Source organism: Podarcis liolepis (assembly GCF_965112155.1).
Source record: "Podarcis liolepis genome assembly, chromosome: 4".
Taxonomy (NCBI): Eukaryota; Metazoa; Chordata; class Lepidosauria; order Squamata; family Lacertidae; genus Podarcis; species Podarcis liolepis.
The window spans coordinates 74,761,619-74,778,396 of NC_139558.1; the positions used below are offsets into that span (position 1 = coordinate 74,761,619).

Here is a 16,778-nt window from a genome sequence, read left to right on the forward strand (position 1 = left end):
GAGCACGCTATATTTTAACACAGGACATACAGACCAGGGAGTTTTGCTTCACTGGATTACTGTTTATTTAGCTAGCTAGCAATTTTGAATATCAGTTAAAACACTTTTTAAAATCATGTTAATAAAGGGAAATATATTATTCAAAACATACAAAACCTTTCTGTTAATGCCAGTGCTTTGTTTTCTTAAAAAATGTTTAGGGGGTACTCTCATTTTCCTACTCATATTGAAATACTGCCCCTCAATGAGGCCTAACTTAGATATACAAAATGTTTAGGGGTATGTGTACCCCTGTGTCCCCCCCCGAAAAAAGCACTGGTTAATACATTTCGACGTTAACACTTGGCTAAAGGTTCAACCCACTCTGTGTAGCACACAGCAGCAACTGGTAGCTACTTTACAGCAAGGCATCAAAAATGGAATTAGGGGATCATGCCTTTGCTGTAGCTGCATCCATAGTGAAGTATGAGACATATATCTTAGAAGTGACAGTTGGTGAGTTGTGGCACCATCTCCTAACATACTATACCGCCCCCCCGCACCTTGCTGTAACTTCCTTTGGTATCATTTATCTTCCCAACCAAATGGACTATGTTGCTTCTCTTTACAGGTTAAGGAGACGCTTTTAAAAGTGTGTTTACACTGAAAGTTACATTTTTCACTTTGTATCTTTCGACAGTGAATTTTCGCCAGGTAAGTGACTATATTAATTTCCCAGCCAAGAAATTAAATTACAAAATAAAGTATAAGGAGCAGGATCTCCTTATCACCTTAAAAACTGACAGTATTTGGTGGCCTGCTTTTTCATAGGCTAGTGCCCACTTCTCAAACTTATCAGTTTTCCAAGCTAGGTCACTGAAATTTTCTTCCCACAAAGATTGGAAAATGTATACTTTGGGATTTATTTTTATCCAGATTCATGATGAAAGTTTTTGGCATGAAAGATCTTACATTTAGGGGTTTTAGAATAGTTCTCAAAGATATTTACAGCTCTAAAACTTGCTTATGATACAAAACTTTACCTGTTCTAGCATTTAATTTTCATTTGTTCTCAAGAAGATGTGCTACTGTATTGCATAGGTGGGCAACCAGCAGTCTTCGCCTTTGCAGCTCTGAAGCTGCCCCATTCTCCCATCCCATTAGACTTCCTACCTTCCTGTTCATTGCCTTATTTTATCTGACTTTTTAATGTTCTTTCCTACTCTTTCTATATCATTTCAGAAGAATTGTAAGAATTTTTTTCTCCGCTTGTCTGAGAACAAACTGAGGTGCTTTTACAATATATGAGAATAAGATGCTGAAAGAGACAATTATGAATTCTTTCAGCATCATATGACTATTATTATTATTATTATTTAAATGCAATATGAGGGTGTTAAATAGAAGAATATCTCTTCTAACCGACTGCATATTTATAAAGGTTTTTCCTCTCTGAGCCTACAGCCTCACAAATAAGAGGCACACACTTACCTGTATGTACAAACATGTGCTTGACATAATTCTGTTTGGCGGTGAAAGTCTTGTTGCAGAGGGTGCACTCATAAGGCTTTTTTTCACCCTGCCCACCTGCTGTGCTGTGGCCTGCAGAAGGAGCCAGGGGCTGTGGGGCTGGCAGTTGAGCAGTAAAGGTTGACAGACCAGGCTGGGAGACTGTCACAAACTGTGTCTGTTGGCCTAAGGGTTGGGGCAGGCTGAAGAGGAAAGGCTTAGGACCACTGCCAGCAGACTGTGTAGTAAACAGTGCAGGCAGGTAGGTATTGCCAGCTGTGCCAATGACTTGTGTGTTGCTGGTCAGGGTCAGCGGCATCCTCAGATTGCTGGTGAGGGTTTCTGTCTGGCGTAAGTAGAGCTGGGTGCTTGGCAATGTTTGGGCAACAGTCGTAGTGATAGAAGGCTGCAAAGTCCCCTTTTCAGTACTGTTGCTTACAGTGAGCAGTGTGCTGTCCCTTTCAATATCATTGCCTCTCTCCGGTGAGGAAGAGTTGGCATCTATGTGCTGCTGCTGAATGCCTTCAGCAGAAGCATCATTTTGTTCTGCTTGAGGAGGGTCTTGCTGACCTTCTCGGCTTAGACCAGTTATGAATTGCTGCTCAACAGAATCAGGCTCAGTGCCAATAGAGGAACTGACTCCTGAGTCAAAGCTTTCCCCCTTGGGCTCGCTCTCAGTGCCTTCTGCTTGATCTGTATCCTCAGTGCATTCTTCAGATTCATTTCGCTCTAGGATCTGTACCCTCTGCTGTCCATAGTAGTCATAGTCATCCTCCATCTCTTGCTTGATGTGAATATTGCCCATGAGGGTCTGGATCCGAACTGGACGTGGTTGCTTCCGGCAGTGTGTAGTTTCTGGAGTAGTGGAGAGATACCGCTCCATCTGCTGTGAGCGCTCATGGATCCGTGTAATCCAGCTTGGGTCTTCTATACGATGGTCTCTGGAAAGTCCCAGCGCTGTTTCATGGTGGCTGACCACTGCTCCACTGTAGAATGAACGCTCTCCGCTACCATTCTGCATAGAACAGGCATACAATGCTGAATAGATCCTGTCTACACTGTGCTGTGAGTGACTTTGCAGGTAGCCGGACTCTGTATCACTGCTCTGTCCTGAAGTGGCTGACTCAGGAGTTCCTCGCGGTGTCTCCTGGGCAGAATCCTGGATCACTGGATAGATGTCGCCCACATTCTGTGACACAATCCGGGTGCACTCGTCAATCACAGTCTTGATCTGAAGGATGCTGGCTGCTGTGAGGATCTGCAAGGCCTCTGACTGCGAGACCCGTAGCACCCCGCTGTACATGAAGTCAATGAGCTTTTGTACTGACTGGACTGACACCACAGAAGGAATTTCAATATCGCTGTAGCCCAGTAGCAGCTTGTCCTGGAAGAAGGGACTGCCGGCCGCCAGCACACAACGGTGGGCGCGCAGCATGCTCCCGTGGATGCGGACCGTCACATCACAGAAGTGGCCACGGTTGCGTTGCTCGTTGAGGGTCTCGAGCACAGAATTGCTGAAGTTGTGGAGATTGATGCTATGAATGCGCTCTGTCATCCCCTTGCAACTAATGTTACCTGCAGTAATGGAAAAGGCACAATAGAAAGGCAGATGAGATGCTGATACAGGCATGTTCCGCCTCCCCCATTGTGTAATGTTGAAATTCTTTAGTCTGGGAAAACTTCAGTTCAGAATTTTCTTGCTCAGCTTTAAAAAATATTAGGAAGCTTAGGCAAAAAATAGAAATTCACTAAGATTTGAGGTGTGCGTAGCCTCCTTAATTAGAAAGTGAATTAGGTAATCATGCCAACCATTTCGCCTTCCCAATAATGAAGAGTTCAGTGTTCTTTCCAAGTGCCTTCAGAAATACAGACAGGAGAACATGTATGTTCCTACACATTCCCCTTTAAACACATATGGAAGATGAAGTAAGAAGTGTCTGCATAACTATATTTAGTTGTGGATGTACAGATCAAAATATTTACTATCTACCAGTACTAAAACCAATTTTAATGCCAGCTTAAGTAATGGTTTGTTTAACTTTCTCACAGGAGAAACATAGCAGTTTAATTATTGATAAATGAATGCTTCGGGTGGCCTTATGCCAATGGAATTACAGCTCCACTATGTCTGGGAGAAAATCTAGCAATATTGTTTAAGACATTGGTTATAGGTTTGTGTTTATTTTTATTTTTTACTACATTTGGATCTCACTTTTCAGGCAAAGCAGCTCCCAGAGCTACATACATGCAAGGCAGTTCCTACTCTCAGGCTGACAATAAACAAACCCACAACATCCAAGGGAAAAGGGACAGGGAGGGAGCGGGAAAATCATAACCAAAATTCGGGCACCAGTTCTTAAACAGTTGCTCCTATAATGACCCGCTGTTACAGTTCAGGCACAGAAGGTGTCTGATGGAGCTGGCGTTCACACCAGAGCTGATGGAGTGAGCAAAGAGGCCTGATGGAGCCTGTCAAATATGATGATAGGACTGATGGGAGCTGTAGTCCAGATGAAACATCTGGAGGGCACCTGGTTGGCAAATGCTACTGTATGCAACTGCTGTGCCTGAAACCCACCATGATTAAGCTGGCACCCACATTATCATCTGTGAGGAGGTGGGGTAAAATGTACTTAACTGCCAGGGGAAGGGAAGGGCATCTAACGACACAGCTGTTGGCCAGCCTAGCCTCAAATTAAGAAACCAAAACTGAGGGCTTCCCCAAAGCTTAGGACAAGATGGTGCCCTCCCATGACTTGGACAGAAACTGGCTGGAATGGCAGCTGAATCAGATTTCCACAAAGGTAAAGCGACAACATCTTACACTCTCCCTAAGGGGAGTAGACTAGCTCTGCTCTCAAACACTTTCTCTCCTCCCACCCCCACTCCAGCATCTGCCACATGAGGCTGTTGGGTAACAGTAGAGCCGGCTCTGCAGAAAACCTCTGAATCCTCACAGTGTCTCACTGCCACCACCGCCAAGTGGGCTACACTATCAAGAACCACCAGGACCTCATTGGAAATGTTACAGTTCCTTTAAGTCTGGGAGCCACTTCACACTTCATGTAGCAATTGTTTTTAGTTCACCAGTGTTACCCCAGTGTTTTCAACATAACCTATGTTAATTTCCACCCACCTCCATTCATTGCCTCCCAGGATAAGAACTACAGTTGCATTTGATTACTGTGCCCTTTCTGAATGCACCTTTATTCATAACCTGCAATTAAAATGTTAAGTGTGAAAGGCAAAATTGTTCTGGAATAAGAGGTCTAGAGAATTTAAAACCCCACCCACGTTTACGTTTCATAAGCAATTTTTCTAGGTGTAAAGCAAACACCTTCTCCCAAGTCCCCAGATATGTTCAATATATTCATAACCAGACAACAGACAATAGTATGTATGCAACTCACAACTCCTGAAATATAGGGTGTAACTACATATGAAACTTAAATATGCCTATTAAACCCTCAACATTATTTCCTTCAAAGAATAAAATCCACTTCAGAGGGGCAGAGTGGAGAAGGGAGAGGATATTTAAACCCTTCCCTGCCCATTTCAAGCTGCTCCCCTAAGCAACTTTGCTTCCAGAAGTGAGGGTTTGAACCCATGTTTGCAAAGGACAGGGGTTAAAACCATGTCTCCACCCCCAATTGCCCTCTCGCAAGAGGAAAAAGAGGAAGAAAAGGGATTAATTTGTAAATAGTAAAGAAAAGCAAGACTGATGGAGAGAAAAAATAAGCCTAAGAAACTCATCCCCTGAAGAAAAGGGGTTCCTAAAGGAAGACCAGATTTTGCAACCACTTTTGATATAGCAAAACAGCTGGCTTCCGTTCATTACTGTTGCATAGTGGCAATTACCTCCAACTGTACCCTCATCAGCTGAAATCTACCATGTCATAGAGAATTGTTTAAGAAATCATTCTCCGGTACATGAGAAATATACATGATGACATGGATCTAATGTCTCACCAGGTGTGGTACATTCAGAAGAAAGGGTTGCCATCTGAAAATGACTGGTAAAAGCCATCTTGTCAAAAATGAGTGTGAAAAATAGGCTTAAATAGCCCAGTTCAATGATAAGCAGGGGCCTTCAAGCCTTTTGGGCTTACTCCTGTCTCAGAGTGGCCTTACTTTTGACATGTACTAAATCAAACACTTCATTATTCACCAATTTTGGTATCAGGAATGGGGCAGAATGAAAAGACACTTTTACAGAAACAAAGCCAAAGGTAAAGAAGTGCATCGCAGGCTACGAAGAATATTCGTTTAAAAATGGCATCCAAATAAATAATCCATACATCTGAAATACTCTTTAACTGATAAATATACAAATCAATTCATTCACTCACTCACTCACCTAATTGTCACTGCATAGAATATTCAGAACAAAGAAGAAGAAAGGACTCCTGTCTCATTCTGTTCCCAGACCTGCCACTTTCTTTAAAGTTAATACAGTGGGAAATGTTTCTGTGAATTGAAGCAGCCTTTGTTAACTGACCCTCTTTTGCCCAGTGAATATCAACATAGAAATCCCAATGGACTCTGCTTGAGAAACTACTGTATAAGAGTTTGTTCCTTTTTGTGAAAGCAGGTTGATTCAAAAATGGCACACAAATGAAAGGGTGTGAAAATGCAAAGGCTATTCTTACCCGAGCCAGCAATGAATGGTCATATAGCCTGGAGGGAGGGGTGATATAACACAGATTGTGCACATGTGTCATACTTTCAGAATGCTGACAGGGGCTGACAAGGGGATTTTATCCTGTGGGCAAGGGTCTGGAAAATGTTTTTGTTATCCCTTTAAAACTTACTAATAGTCAGGAATATGCATGTACCATTCTGTTTGGAATGAAACATCAGATTATGTCAGATCCTTTATGCTAACACAACCACTTTAAAAGAAGAGGAAGGTACTGAATTCTGAATGGCGGAACTGTTAATTGTAGTGTTTGAGTGTGCATGAAATGTTACTTGGAGCTGCACAGAGCCTAGTAATTATGATTTACAAGGGTGACTAAGGCTGTAGCTTCAGATAGAATACTAGATTTCAGTTAATTGGACTTGAGTTCCTGACTTAAACTTAACTTATTTCCATAATGGGCTACACTTATATTAAAAGCATGCATACAGTTGCAAACCAAAGTAGTATAATTCTAGTAAAATTCTGACTAATTATTAGACTAAACCCCAATAACCAAAGAGAATTCTGAAATTTTCATATTCCAAAATATTCTTGTTAGGTAGCTTTAAAATATGCAGGAAAAGTAAAATCTGATTATTAAAAAATGCTAGAGCTCAGTTGTAAGCATAATGCAAATGAAAGATGATTAACAGTGTCAGTTTTGAAAAGAAACTTAATCAGAACTCCTCCTTGTAAAATGATTTCAGATCTTATTGCACTATTGCCAATAATCCATTAACAATTCCAAAGAAATTATTTATCTGTGTTAAAACCAATTCCTTAATCTAATATTCTTTCAAGTAAGACATTCAATGAATTAAGATACTGTTTATTTTACGTGGTAGTTAATCTGTTGATGGATTATAAGCAATAAAGTTAGCTAAAGAGAAATTCAAAACACCTGATTTTTTTCTTCAATGTGTACATAAAAATGGCCACATGATGGCATCATTTCTCAAGAAAAGAAAGCTGATGAATGTTACTATCTAGTTTGAGCTCTGAGCAGTTCGATCTGGGAAGAAGGTGCAAATGTAGGACTGCAACTGTCATCTGACTGCTTTTAACAGCCAGCCAACAAGCAAAAATTCAGCAGTCAGAACTTCCTACAAGTAGAAATCTATTTTTGTTCAATAAATTTCTGTCCAATAAATGCCACCTGTTCTGTATTCATTAAAGGAATATCCATTGCAGTAAACAAACAAACAAAACACTATAGCCCCTTGATATGCTTGGCTTCACAGTTATACAAAACACATGCAAGTTATAGGATCAGGTTAGCTGCATCTGCCTCTGCCTCTGTATTAAAGCAAGAACTGCATTTGTATGTGTGTACAGTGGAAGTGCCTGATCACCTCATCTGTCTCCTGAGATATCTCTATGTGGGACAAGAAGCTACAGTTAGAACTGGATATGGAACAACTGATTGGTTCAAAATTGGGAAAGGAGTTCGACAAGGCTGTATATTGTCTCCCTGCTTATTTAACTTATATGCAGAAGACTGGACCAAAGAATTGATGCTTTTGAATTATGGTGCTGGAGGAGACTCTTGAGAGTCTCATGGACTGCAGGAAGATCAAACCTATTCATTCTTAAGGAAATCAGCCCTGAATGCTCACTGGAAGGACAGATCCTGAAGCTGAGGCTCCAATACTTTGGCCACCTCATGAGAAGAGAAGACTCCCTGGAAAAGACCCTGATGTTGGGAAAGATTGAGGGCACAAGGAGAAGGGGACGACAGAAGACGAGATGGTTGGACAGTGTTCTCAAAGCTACCAGCATGAGTTTGACCAAACGGCGGGAGGCAGTGGAAGACAGGAGTGCCTGGTGTGCTCTGGTCCATGGGGTCACGAAGAGTCGGACACGACTAAACAACAACACCACCACAGTGGAAAGTGCACAGATTCTTCATATTTAATCTGATTGTGCAGGGTTCCCAACTGCATGGAAGTTTAACATGTGTACCAATATGCATGCATAGAAAGCCCTATTTTCACTATCTGCATTTAGCAGGGATAAGAAAATCTCTACGTGCAATTGACCACGTTACATTTCCCCTTTCATATTCTTAAATCGATTCAGGAAACAATCTAAAAATTGAACAGATATTTATTTTTCTCTTCAATTCCAAACTGCAATCCAATGTATACCTTGCTTTATATATTGTCTATTGTCCTCTCCTGGCTGCATTAAATAGGCACTTGCTAGTAGCTGAAAACTACCCAGGCTAAAAGGTTGATATGATCTCTATTTATTTATTTATTCCTGTCCTTTTATAAGCAACACACAGAGTCTGAGTCAGAAGGGATGAAAGAGAATTTCCTAAAAGCATGAGTTCATGACAACACACACACAGATGCACCTCAGAAGTGTGCAGAGCTACTACTGAGCTTGTCAGTGACATAGTTTACCTAAATTTATTTATTACTTATTCCATTTTTACCCCAGTTTCCCACTCAATTATTCTATTATGTATTCATTCATTAATAAAAGTATTTAGATCCCACCATCTCATAAAATATTGGGACAGTACACAACAACATGTATCCAATAAAATGCAAAACACTATTTAAAAACAGTACAGAACAACATTTAAAATGACAGACTAATCAATAACATTTTAAGCAACTGCATAAGTCTGTCAGCCTGAAAGTCAAAAGCTAGGATGCTTGCCAAATGTCTGCTGGAAGAGCGTTCCACAGCATGGGATCAGTGACACTAAATGTCCAACTTCTAGAGGAGGCCAGTTGGGCATCTGTAACATGGGGGAAATTGGCTCATGGCAAGAAAAACATCAGAAAATAATGCAACCATTTAGGTGCTCTTTCAGAGGCTGAGGTACTATTCATATGATCTAGCCATAAACATGCAGTCACTGAGATTATGTAATTCAGCATCAACTTCACTGGAATGGTCATGCCTGATAATCATCTTCCAAAGCAACTACTCTATTCCCAGTTTAAGAAAGGAAAGTGTAATGCCGGTGGACAACAAAAGAGGTTTAAAGACGATCTCAAAGCAAATATAAAATAATGTAGTATAAACACCGGCCTGCAAGTGCTCCAGTTAGAGAACAGCCTTCACCAAAGGCATCATGGATGAACTCAGGACGAAAGGGAGAAACAAGCTAAGAGGGAGGCACGTTTGGCAAGTCCTCACCATGATCAACTCCCACCTGGAAACATATGTCCCCACTGTGGAACGATGTGCGGATCCAGAATTGGCCTCCACAGTAACTTATGGACACATTGTTAAGACCACATTCATGGAAGACAATCTTATCAGCTACGAGTGATCGCCAAAGAAGAAGAAATTGTTGCTGCTTGATAAAGTGTCACCATGATTGTGCATAGGAACATGGGAAGCTCCCTTATACCAAGTCAAATCATTGGTTCATCTTAGCCAGTAATGTTGTAGGTTTGGTAGTGGTCAGTCTAGATAATGTCCTGAGTCCCTTCCAGTTCTTCGAGTCTGGTATCCTGTGAGGTGACAGTCTAACAAGAGGAGTTTGCCGAACTAGTCAGACAAATTTCTTGGTGAGACCATGGCCTTAGCTAGCCACTTAAGTGTCCTCATCAGCATCCTAAAAGAATGCGCTAGGTTGCAAGAGGTACAACTAAGTGATGGTGAGGAAAAGGAAGGAGATGGGTGTGCCTCCCCCACCTAGCTTCCAGAGGAAGAGAACAATAGGAGTCTAGTCGGTGTGAGCTGAGTTAGAAGCAGGCTGGAAAGCTGGAGACACAGAGACATGCTTGTTCTTTGCTGGATCAAAACTTGTGATCTGTTAGAGTGTCAATGCTGTGAGCCCGTCTATCTTATACCCAGGTTATATATGTGTAAATACAACCATATATCCTAAAGATACCAGTGTCTCTGCTGCCCTTCATTCCAAGGCAGCTGGGAAGGAAGCTGCACGGGTGCCTGGGGTAGAGCGCCCAGGAGCGGAGCAAGCCACCCATAGGGGCGGGGTGAGGGCGGGGCCTCCAGTCTGCCTGCCTCCTCCCACTCAGCCGACCTACAGCTGGGGGAGAGGCAGCGGGTCAACCGTTTGGGCAGTGCGGAGCCCAGGAGAGATGTGTGGCTTGGGTGCGCTACAGGCCCCACAGTGAGTGCCACCCGGCATTTTGTCACCCCCTTCAATGGTGACACCCGGGGCGGACCACACCTACCGCACCCCCTTCCTCCACCCCTGTTCCAAGGTAACTGAACCTGGGTAAGTGCCTGGAAACCCTGGATTCTCTCACTTCTCAGAGACTGGGGTGACGTGTAACAGTAATGTGTACACTTACTGACAGCAGCTCTTTGGGGTTTCCCATTCCCAGCCCTGTGTGGAGATGATGGGAATTGAGCTTGTGGCCTTCTGCATGCCAAGCAGATACTATACTGCTGACCATACCAAGATGAATCCTATGTGGAGCAACTTGCTCATACAAATAGCAGGTAGGCAAAGTGGTTAAAAGCATTATTAAAGAAAAAAATGGTGCTAAAGAGGAGCCAGCATGTGTTCTGCAAAGGTAAGTTCACAAACGTTAAAAAGAGTTTTTTGAGCATGCTCATAGAGTGATCTGGTACACACCGCATACTTAAAACTTTCAAAAAGCTTTTCACAAAGTCATTCATCACAGACTCTGGAGTAAACTTAACAGACATGGAATCAGAATATATATTGTCATTAAAGTTAAAGAACAAGAAGCAGGGAGTAGGAATAAAAGGGTAGTCTTCACAATGGAAGAAAGTAAAAAGTAAAATCCCCCAAGGATTTGTATTGGGACTGGTTTTCTTTTTTTAAAAACTTCTACACAAATGATCTGAAGTTAGGGTGAGCACTGAGGTGGCTAAATTTTCAGATGATACTAAATTATCCAGAGTAGTAAAAATTCAAGAGTACTGGAACAACCCTTCTATAAAGAAAGGTTAGAATGCTTGGGGCTTTTTCATTTTGGGAAAAAAGGACAACTTGGGGGGGGGGGACATGAACAAGATTTCTAAAATTATGCATGGCATAGAGAAAGTGGATAGACAATTCTCTTTCTTTTCCTCCTTTAATTTGTTTAATCGTTTTTCAAAGCTATCTAAGCTAGTGGCCATGACCAAACTGTATGACATAATACAGGAAACAGGTCACTCAATGAAACTGATTGGTAGGAGATTCAGGACAAAAGGAAATACTTCAGACAACACAAAACTAATTTATGGTCTAATGGGGGAAAAGTCTGTAAACTGTAACTTGTCATGAATGTGAAGCACTTGCATGGGAGTATGTTGCTAGTTTTTGTAGATCAGCCCATAACCAATCTTGAAACTGTTGTAAACCACCTTAAGACTTTCAGTGGAAGGTGGTATAGATAGGTGGTATAGATAAAATTAACAATTTAGTTGTGACAGGAAAGGAGTTTCTATTAGGATGACTTGAAATGCATTGAGCTAAAACTGGTAAAGCTATCAGAGTGATGTCATTAAATGGCTGTTGAATGTAACGTATCATTTCCCTTGTAATCTAACAACAAAAATAATTCAGCAATAGATGCAAAGGGAGGGGATTCATATGTTGCTGTACAGTTGTTTGTTATTTGGCCAGAGATCCTTATCCAAAGTAACACTTCTGAAAAAAGTCAAGCTGCACAGAGATTTATGTGTTCATTGGTTTTCAGCAGCTGCATGATGTTGGGGTGCAGTTGAAGAAGAAGAGGAGGAAACTGGCTGCCATGGAATGTTGATGGTAGTTTAGTGTCAGTTTGGAACAAAAAGGAAGGAGGGACTTGGTCTACCCAAGCCCCTGACAGTGACAATGTTCTGGAGCGGTTGGGAGACATGAAGTTACAAACAAAATAAACACTTCTCCTTCCTGTGCTACAGAGAGATGTTACAGGAGGGAGACACCTTTGTAATTTTTCATTTTCCATAAACTTTATCCAGTGCTGGACAGGACTCAGGTTCAGAGCTGGCAGCTACTCCAAACATGAATCCCTCAGTGCTATATAACACAAAGGGGAAAGGTTTTAGGAGGGTGGGGAAAATGTTGCCTCCCCAACCCTTGTGAGTCTCAACTAATGTTGATGCTGCAGACTATCTGGAACTGTAAATAGATATTAGGACCCAAGAATACAGCAAAACATTTGGTTGTGGGTTTCTACTTTTATGCATATATTAGCATTTCTATTATAAAAAGGCTTTCCAAAATGTTAACACTACACTGTTCCAGTCATATTTTCAGTGCTTAAAAATGTCAAAATATCCACTAAGAAAGTACTTTTAAATTTATATTATAATCCTCTTGTGGGCTATGAAGTAGAAACATTGCACTATATACTGTAAAAGGGGGGAAGGTATGCTGCATATCCCCACATGGTCTAGATAATTCAAAACACAAATATTGAGCCTAGACTTCTTGTTTTTACCTTTATAAGTGACTCCTTAAAAGAAGTACGACATCTACTGAAAACATATCTCAATCAGCAACAATAATTAGGTCCCTGCTGGAGACTATATACAGAATCCCAGAACAAAAAGATAATTGTATTCTAGGTTTCATAAAATGCACTGTAAAAATACAGCGATCTTGGATAAAAGTAGCAAGCCGATATGAATTCTTCATGCCGCTACTGAAAATCACATGATTCTTGAAATCCATAATAAAAATTGTGCCAAACTAAGTACTTTCTCTTTGGTGAGTTACTGAAAATTTACAAGAATAGGTGCATTGTTGGTTTCAAAGAAAGGTATTGTTGATATACCATTCATCAAAAGAAATATGCAGGTGAGGCTTTCAATCACATGGTGCCTTTAATATGTGAAAGAACTTCAACTACATAATTTTTTTAAAAATCCTTACAATATTCCTGTATGATATGGCAGTCTCATTAGCCCCTTACAGTCCAAGAGCCTGTTACAAAAAAGTGCACATTATAAGTTTGGCTGGCTAGGCATTTTATAAAAGTTGTGTCATTTTCAAAACTGTCAGTCTTATGAGCAGTTGCTGGGAGGCATTTATGGGGTGAGAGCCCAGTAAAAACCTTTTCCAGGGTTCAGCATTCTCAGCATTACATAATAAGGTACTTGGATGAAACAAGCTGTATCTGTTGGTGAACCATGTACATAATTATTTTGGATTATTATTAGAGATGGGAGGCTAAGACTAATGGACAACACCTTGCCTAAAGAGTTTGTGGCTGAGATGGTATTTGAGAAGTAGCTAAGAATCTCAACAGTGTGTGCCTATAGTTCCACAGAACTTGACCACATTAACACCTGGAGCATGTGAAAGAATGAGAACCCATTTCCACTTCCAAAGCAAATTCCATGATTAACTGAGGATTGGTCTATAGTAGGTGGTTTGTCTCACGGCAGTTGATATATAAAGGGACATACAAGTCCATATCCTTTCTTCAAAGGAATGTACACTCTGGTCCCTGCCATCAGCCTGAGGTCTAAAAGGATTGAATTCTTGCCTCCAAGAAAAAAAATCACAGCTCTCTGTTTTGAATAGTTAAAAAATTATTCTGGTTTAGGAACGGTTCTGTGTTCCTCTTTTAGCCTAAAATGTTTGGTTTTTGGTTTAAGAAACACTGCTAAATATACTGATCGTAAGTCACCTTGGGAAAGCTTTTATGTTGAAAGGCAGCCTATAAGTTGTTAAAGCAAATAAAGATTGAATTTGCAGTTGATTCGTAGAATTTAGAGTGGCAAAAGCAGCAACGCACACTGGACTCAAACACTATTGTGCCTCATAAAGAACCGTGGCCATCTGATGTGAGGCAATAAAAGAAAATCACACTGCTATGGCTCATTCCATCCCCAGACTTTATGCCAAGCCACTTTCGTGCTTCCTAACTTGTTTTGTAAACAAATATTGGGATGATACCTCAAGTCTCACTAACTAATTAACTTTCTCATTTCTGTGAAAAGGTTAAGCAGATTGTTTGCTGGAAAATAAAACATATAGCGTGCCTTAATTCCACACTTGCTCATTTTTTATTTTTCCTCTTAGAGACGACTGTAAGCCAATTTTGCGTTGGTCATAAAATGTGAACAGATTTGTGTGTGGGCATTGCTTCCTAAAAATGTTAGAATGTATGAAAGAAGAAAGGGTAAATGGTAGCTAAAGTGATTTCAGTTAACAATAATAGCAATAACATGGCTAACTTCCAACCTTTGTGCTTAGACAGGTTGTTGTTTTCTAACTTAAAAAAGAAATGGATAACCTTACTTTTATTGCAATGACCTGATTTTTTTTTATTGGCTTCCACAAAGTCTGGTTGGCTTTGGAAGCTGGCTTCTTCCTTTTTTCCTGCTTGTAAATTTTCATTTTAAAACCACATCAGAAGAAGGAAACTATGACATCCCCAAATCATTAGGGAAACTGAGATTTTGCATATGCCCAATTCATCCAAAGGGCTTTGTTGCTGGAATTGTTGTAAAGCTTCAGTATATTAAACAGCTGACCAGAAATGTCATACTTTTTGCAACTGGTTTCAGCTACACGGTAATTTCAAATTCAATATAAAATGAAAAGAGAATCATTAAATAAAAGTAAAGAGCTTGTGTTGACGTCTTTGAAATAAACATACAACAGACCTAAAGACTTGCAACAGGTCCATCATATTTAGTTTGGGGAATGCTGAACTATATTCTGTTTAGTTCAAATCTAAGATAACTTGAATGGCAAAATAATCATTCTGTCACAGTGCAGTTTCAGGTGGGCACCATCAGTTTTGAAAAATCCAGTGACTGGATAGAGATACTGACAGATGCAAAGGAAAGGGGTGGATTTGCCCTACCAGACCTTAAACTTTACTATGAATCAGCAGCCTTTTTCTGGTTGAAAGAATGGCTACTTCTTGAAAACACAGACATTTTGGATTTAGAAGGTTTTAACAATGTATTTGGATGGCATGCATATTTATGGTATGATAAGGTCAGAGCTCATAAAACATTTAAAAATCATATTGTCAGGAAAGCTTTGTTTAATGTCTGGATAAGATATAAGGACTTGTTGGAAAATAAAACCCCAAGGTGGCTGTCACCAATGGAAGCAAAAGCTTTGAAAAGGCTCAATATGGAGGCCAAATGGCCGATATACTGTGAAATTTTGGAACAAGAAGGAGACAAACTGAAACTGCAGAGTTTTGAAAAATTAAAAAACAAAGTGAGAGATTGGCTTCATTATTATCAGATAATGGAGACATATAATTTGGACAAGAAAGTTGGCTTCCAGGTGGAAAAGTCAAAATTAGAAACAGAACTGTTAGAACCCAAAACTAAGAATTTGTCAAGAATGTATAATTTGCTGTTGAAATGGAATACTCAGGATGAAACGGTGAAATCTGTTATGATTAAATGGGCACAGGATGTTGGACATAATATTATGTTTGCTGACTGGGAACAGTTATGGACCACAGGTATGAAGTTTACGGCATGTAATGCCTTAAGAGAGAATATTATGAAAATGATATACAGGTGGTACATGACCCCAGTCAAGCTTGCAAAAATTTATCATTTGCCCGATAATAAATGTTGGAAATGTAAAGAAACTGAAGGTACATTCTTTCACCTTTGGTGGACGTGCCCAAGGATTAAGGCTTTCTGGGAGATGATCTATAATGAAATGAAAAAGGTATTTAAATATACCTTCCTGAAGAAACCAGAGGCCTTTCTCCTGGGCATGGTCAGCCAATTGGTGCCAAAGAAGGATAGAACTTTCTTTATGTATGCCACAACAGCAGCAAGAATACTCGTCGCGAAGTACTGGAAGACACAAGATTTACCCACCCTGGAAGAATGGCAGATGAAGGTGATTGACTACATGGAATTGGCAGAAATGACGGGCAGAATCCGAGACCAGGGAGAAGAGTCGGTGAAAGAAGACTGGAAGAAATTTAAAGACTATTTACAGAAACATTGTAAAATTAAAATAAAAAAATTCCTTCCAATAGCACCTTAAAGACCAACTAAGTTAGTTCTTGGTATGAGCTTTCGTGTGCATGCACACTTCTTCAGAAGAAGTGTGCATGCACACGAAAGCTCATACCAAGAACTAACTTAGTTGGTCTTTAAGGTGCTATTGGAAGGAATTTTTTTATTTTGACTATGGCAGACCAACACGGCTACCTATCTACTATTGTAAAATTAATGAATGTTAGAAGGATGTTGGATAGAAACTAAGTGGTTTCCAGCTGTAATGCTTTAAGAGATATGGGAAAAAAAAGGTTTCACAAATGGGTAAAAGTTTAATGGTAAGGATTTGCTGAACTAAAAAATCGAACTGGAATACAAAGAAGGGAGGTATGAGGAGGTCCTAGGAAATAAGTGTATGGAAGTTATGTTATTGAAAATTAATGTGTGTTTTTAACTGTTTTTTAATTTTGTATGTCTATTTTTCTTTTTTTTCCGTTATATCTTAAAAACTTTCAATAAATATCTTTTTTTTTAAAAGAAAAAAGAAAAATCCAGTGACGCTAATTTTTAACTTAAGAATGCCACTGAAATTGCAATTGTTTTATTTTTTCCTTTTTATAGGTTCAATCCATGTCAACGATGTGTGCACTATACCAGTGTTTCCCAACCAGTGTTCCGCGGCACACGAGTGTGCCGTGAGACATCGGCTGGTGTTCCG

The 16,778-nt window shown here is 40.2% G+C and overlaps 1 protein-coding gene and 1 long non-coding RNA gene across 31 annotated transcripts in view; one reads left to right on the plus strand and one right to left on the minus strand.

Moving 5' to 3' along the window:
* LOC310705936 overlaps window positions 1-16,778 on the plus strand; it is a 123,849-nt gene that overhangs the window by 63,755 nt on the left and 43,316 nt on the right. The gene's annotated exons all lie outside the window — the stretch shown is intronic.
* ZBTB20 (zinc finger and BTB domain containing 20) overlaps window positions 1-16,778 on the minus strand; it is a 493,834-nt gene that overhangs the window by 26,846 nt on the left and 450,210 nt on the right. For all 30 annotated transcript variants that reach the window (XR_014525528.1, XR_014525529.1, XR_014525530.1 and 27 more), the window contains one exon: window positions 1,471-3,063. Coding sequence is in view for 27 of the 30 variants with exons in the window: in XM_083500912.1 (XP_083357038.1) it covers window positions 1,471-3,063 (1,593 nt within the window). In the remaining 3 variants the exon portion in view is untranslated. The remainder of the gene's footprint in view (window positions 1-1,470; window positions 3,064-16,778) is intronic.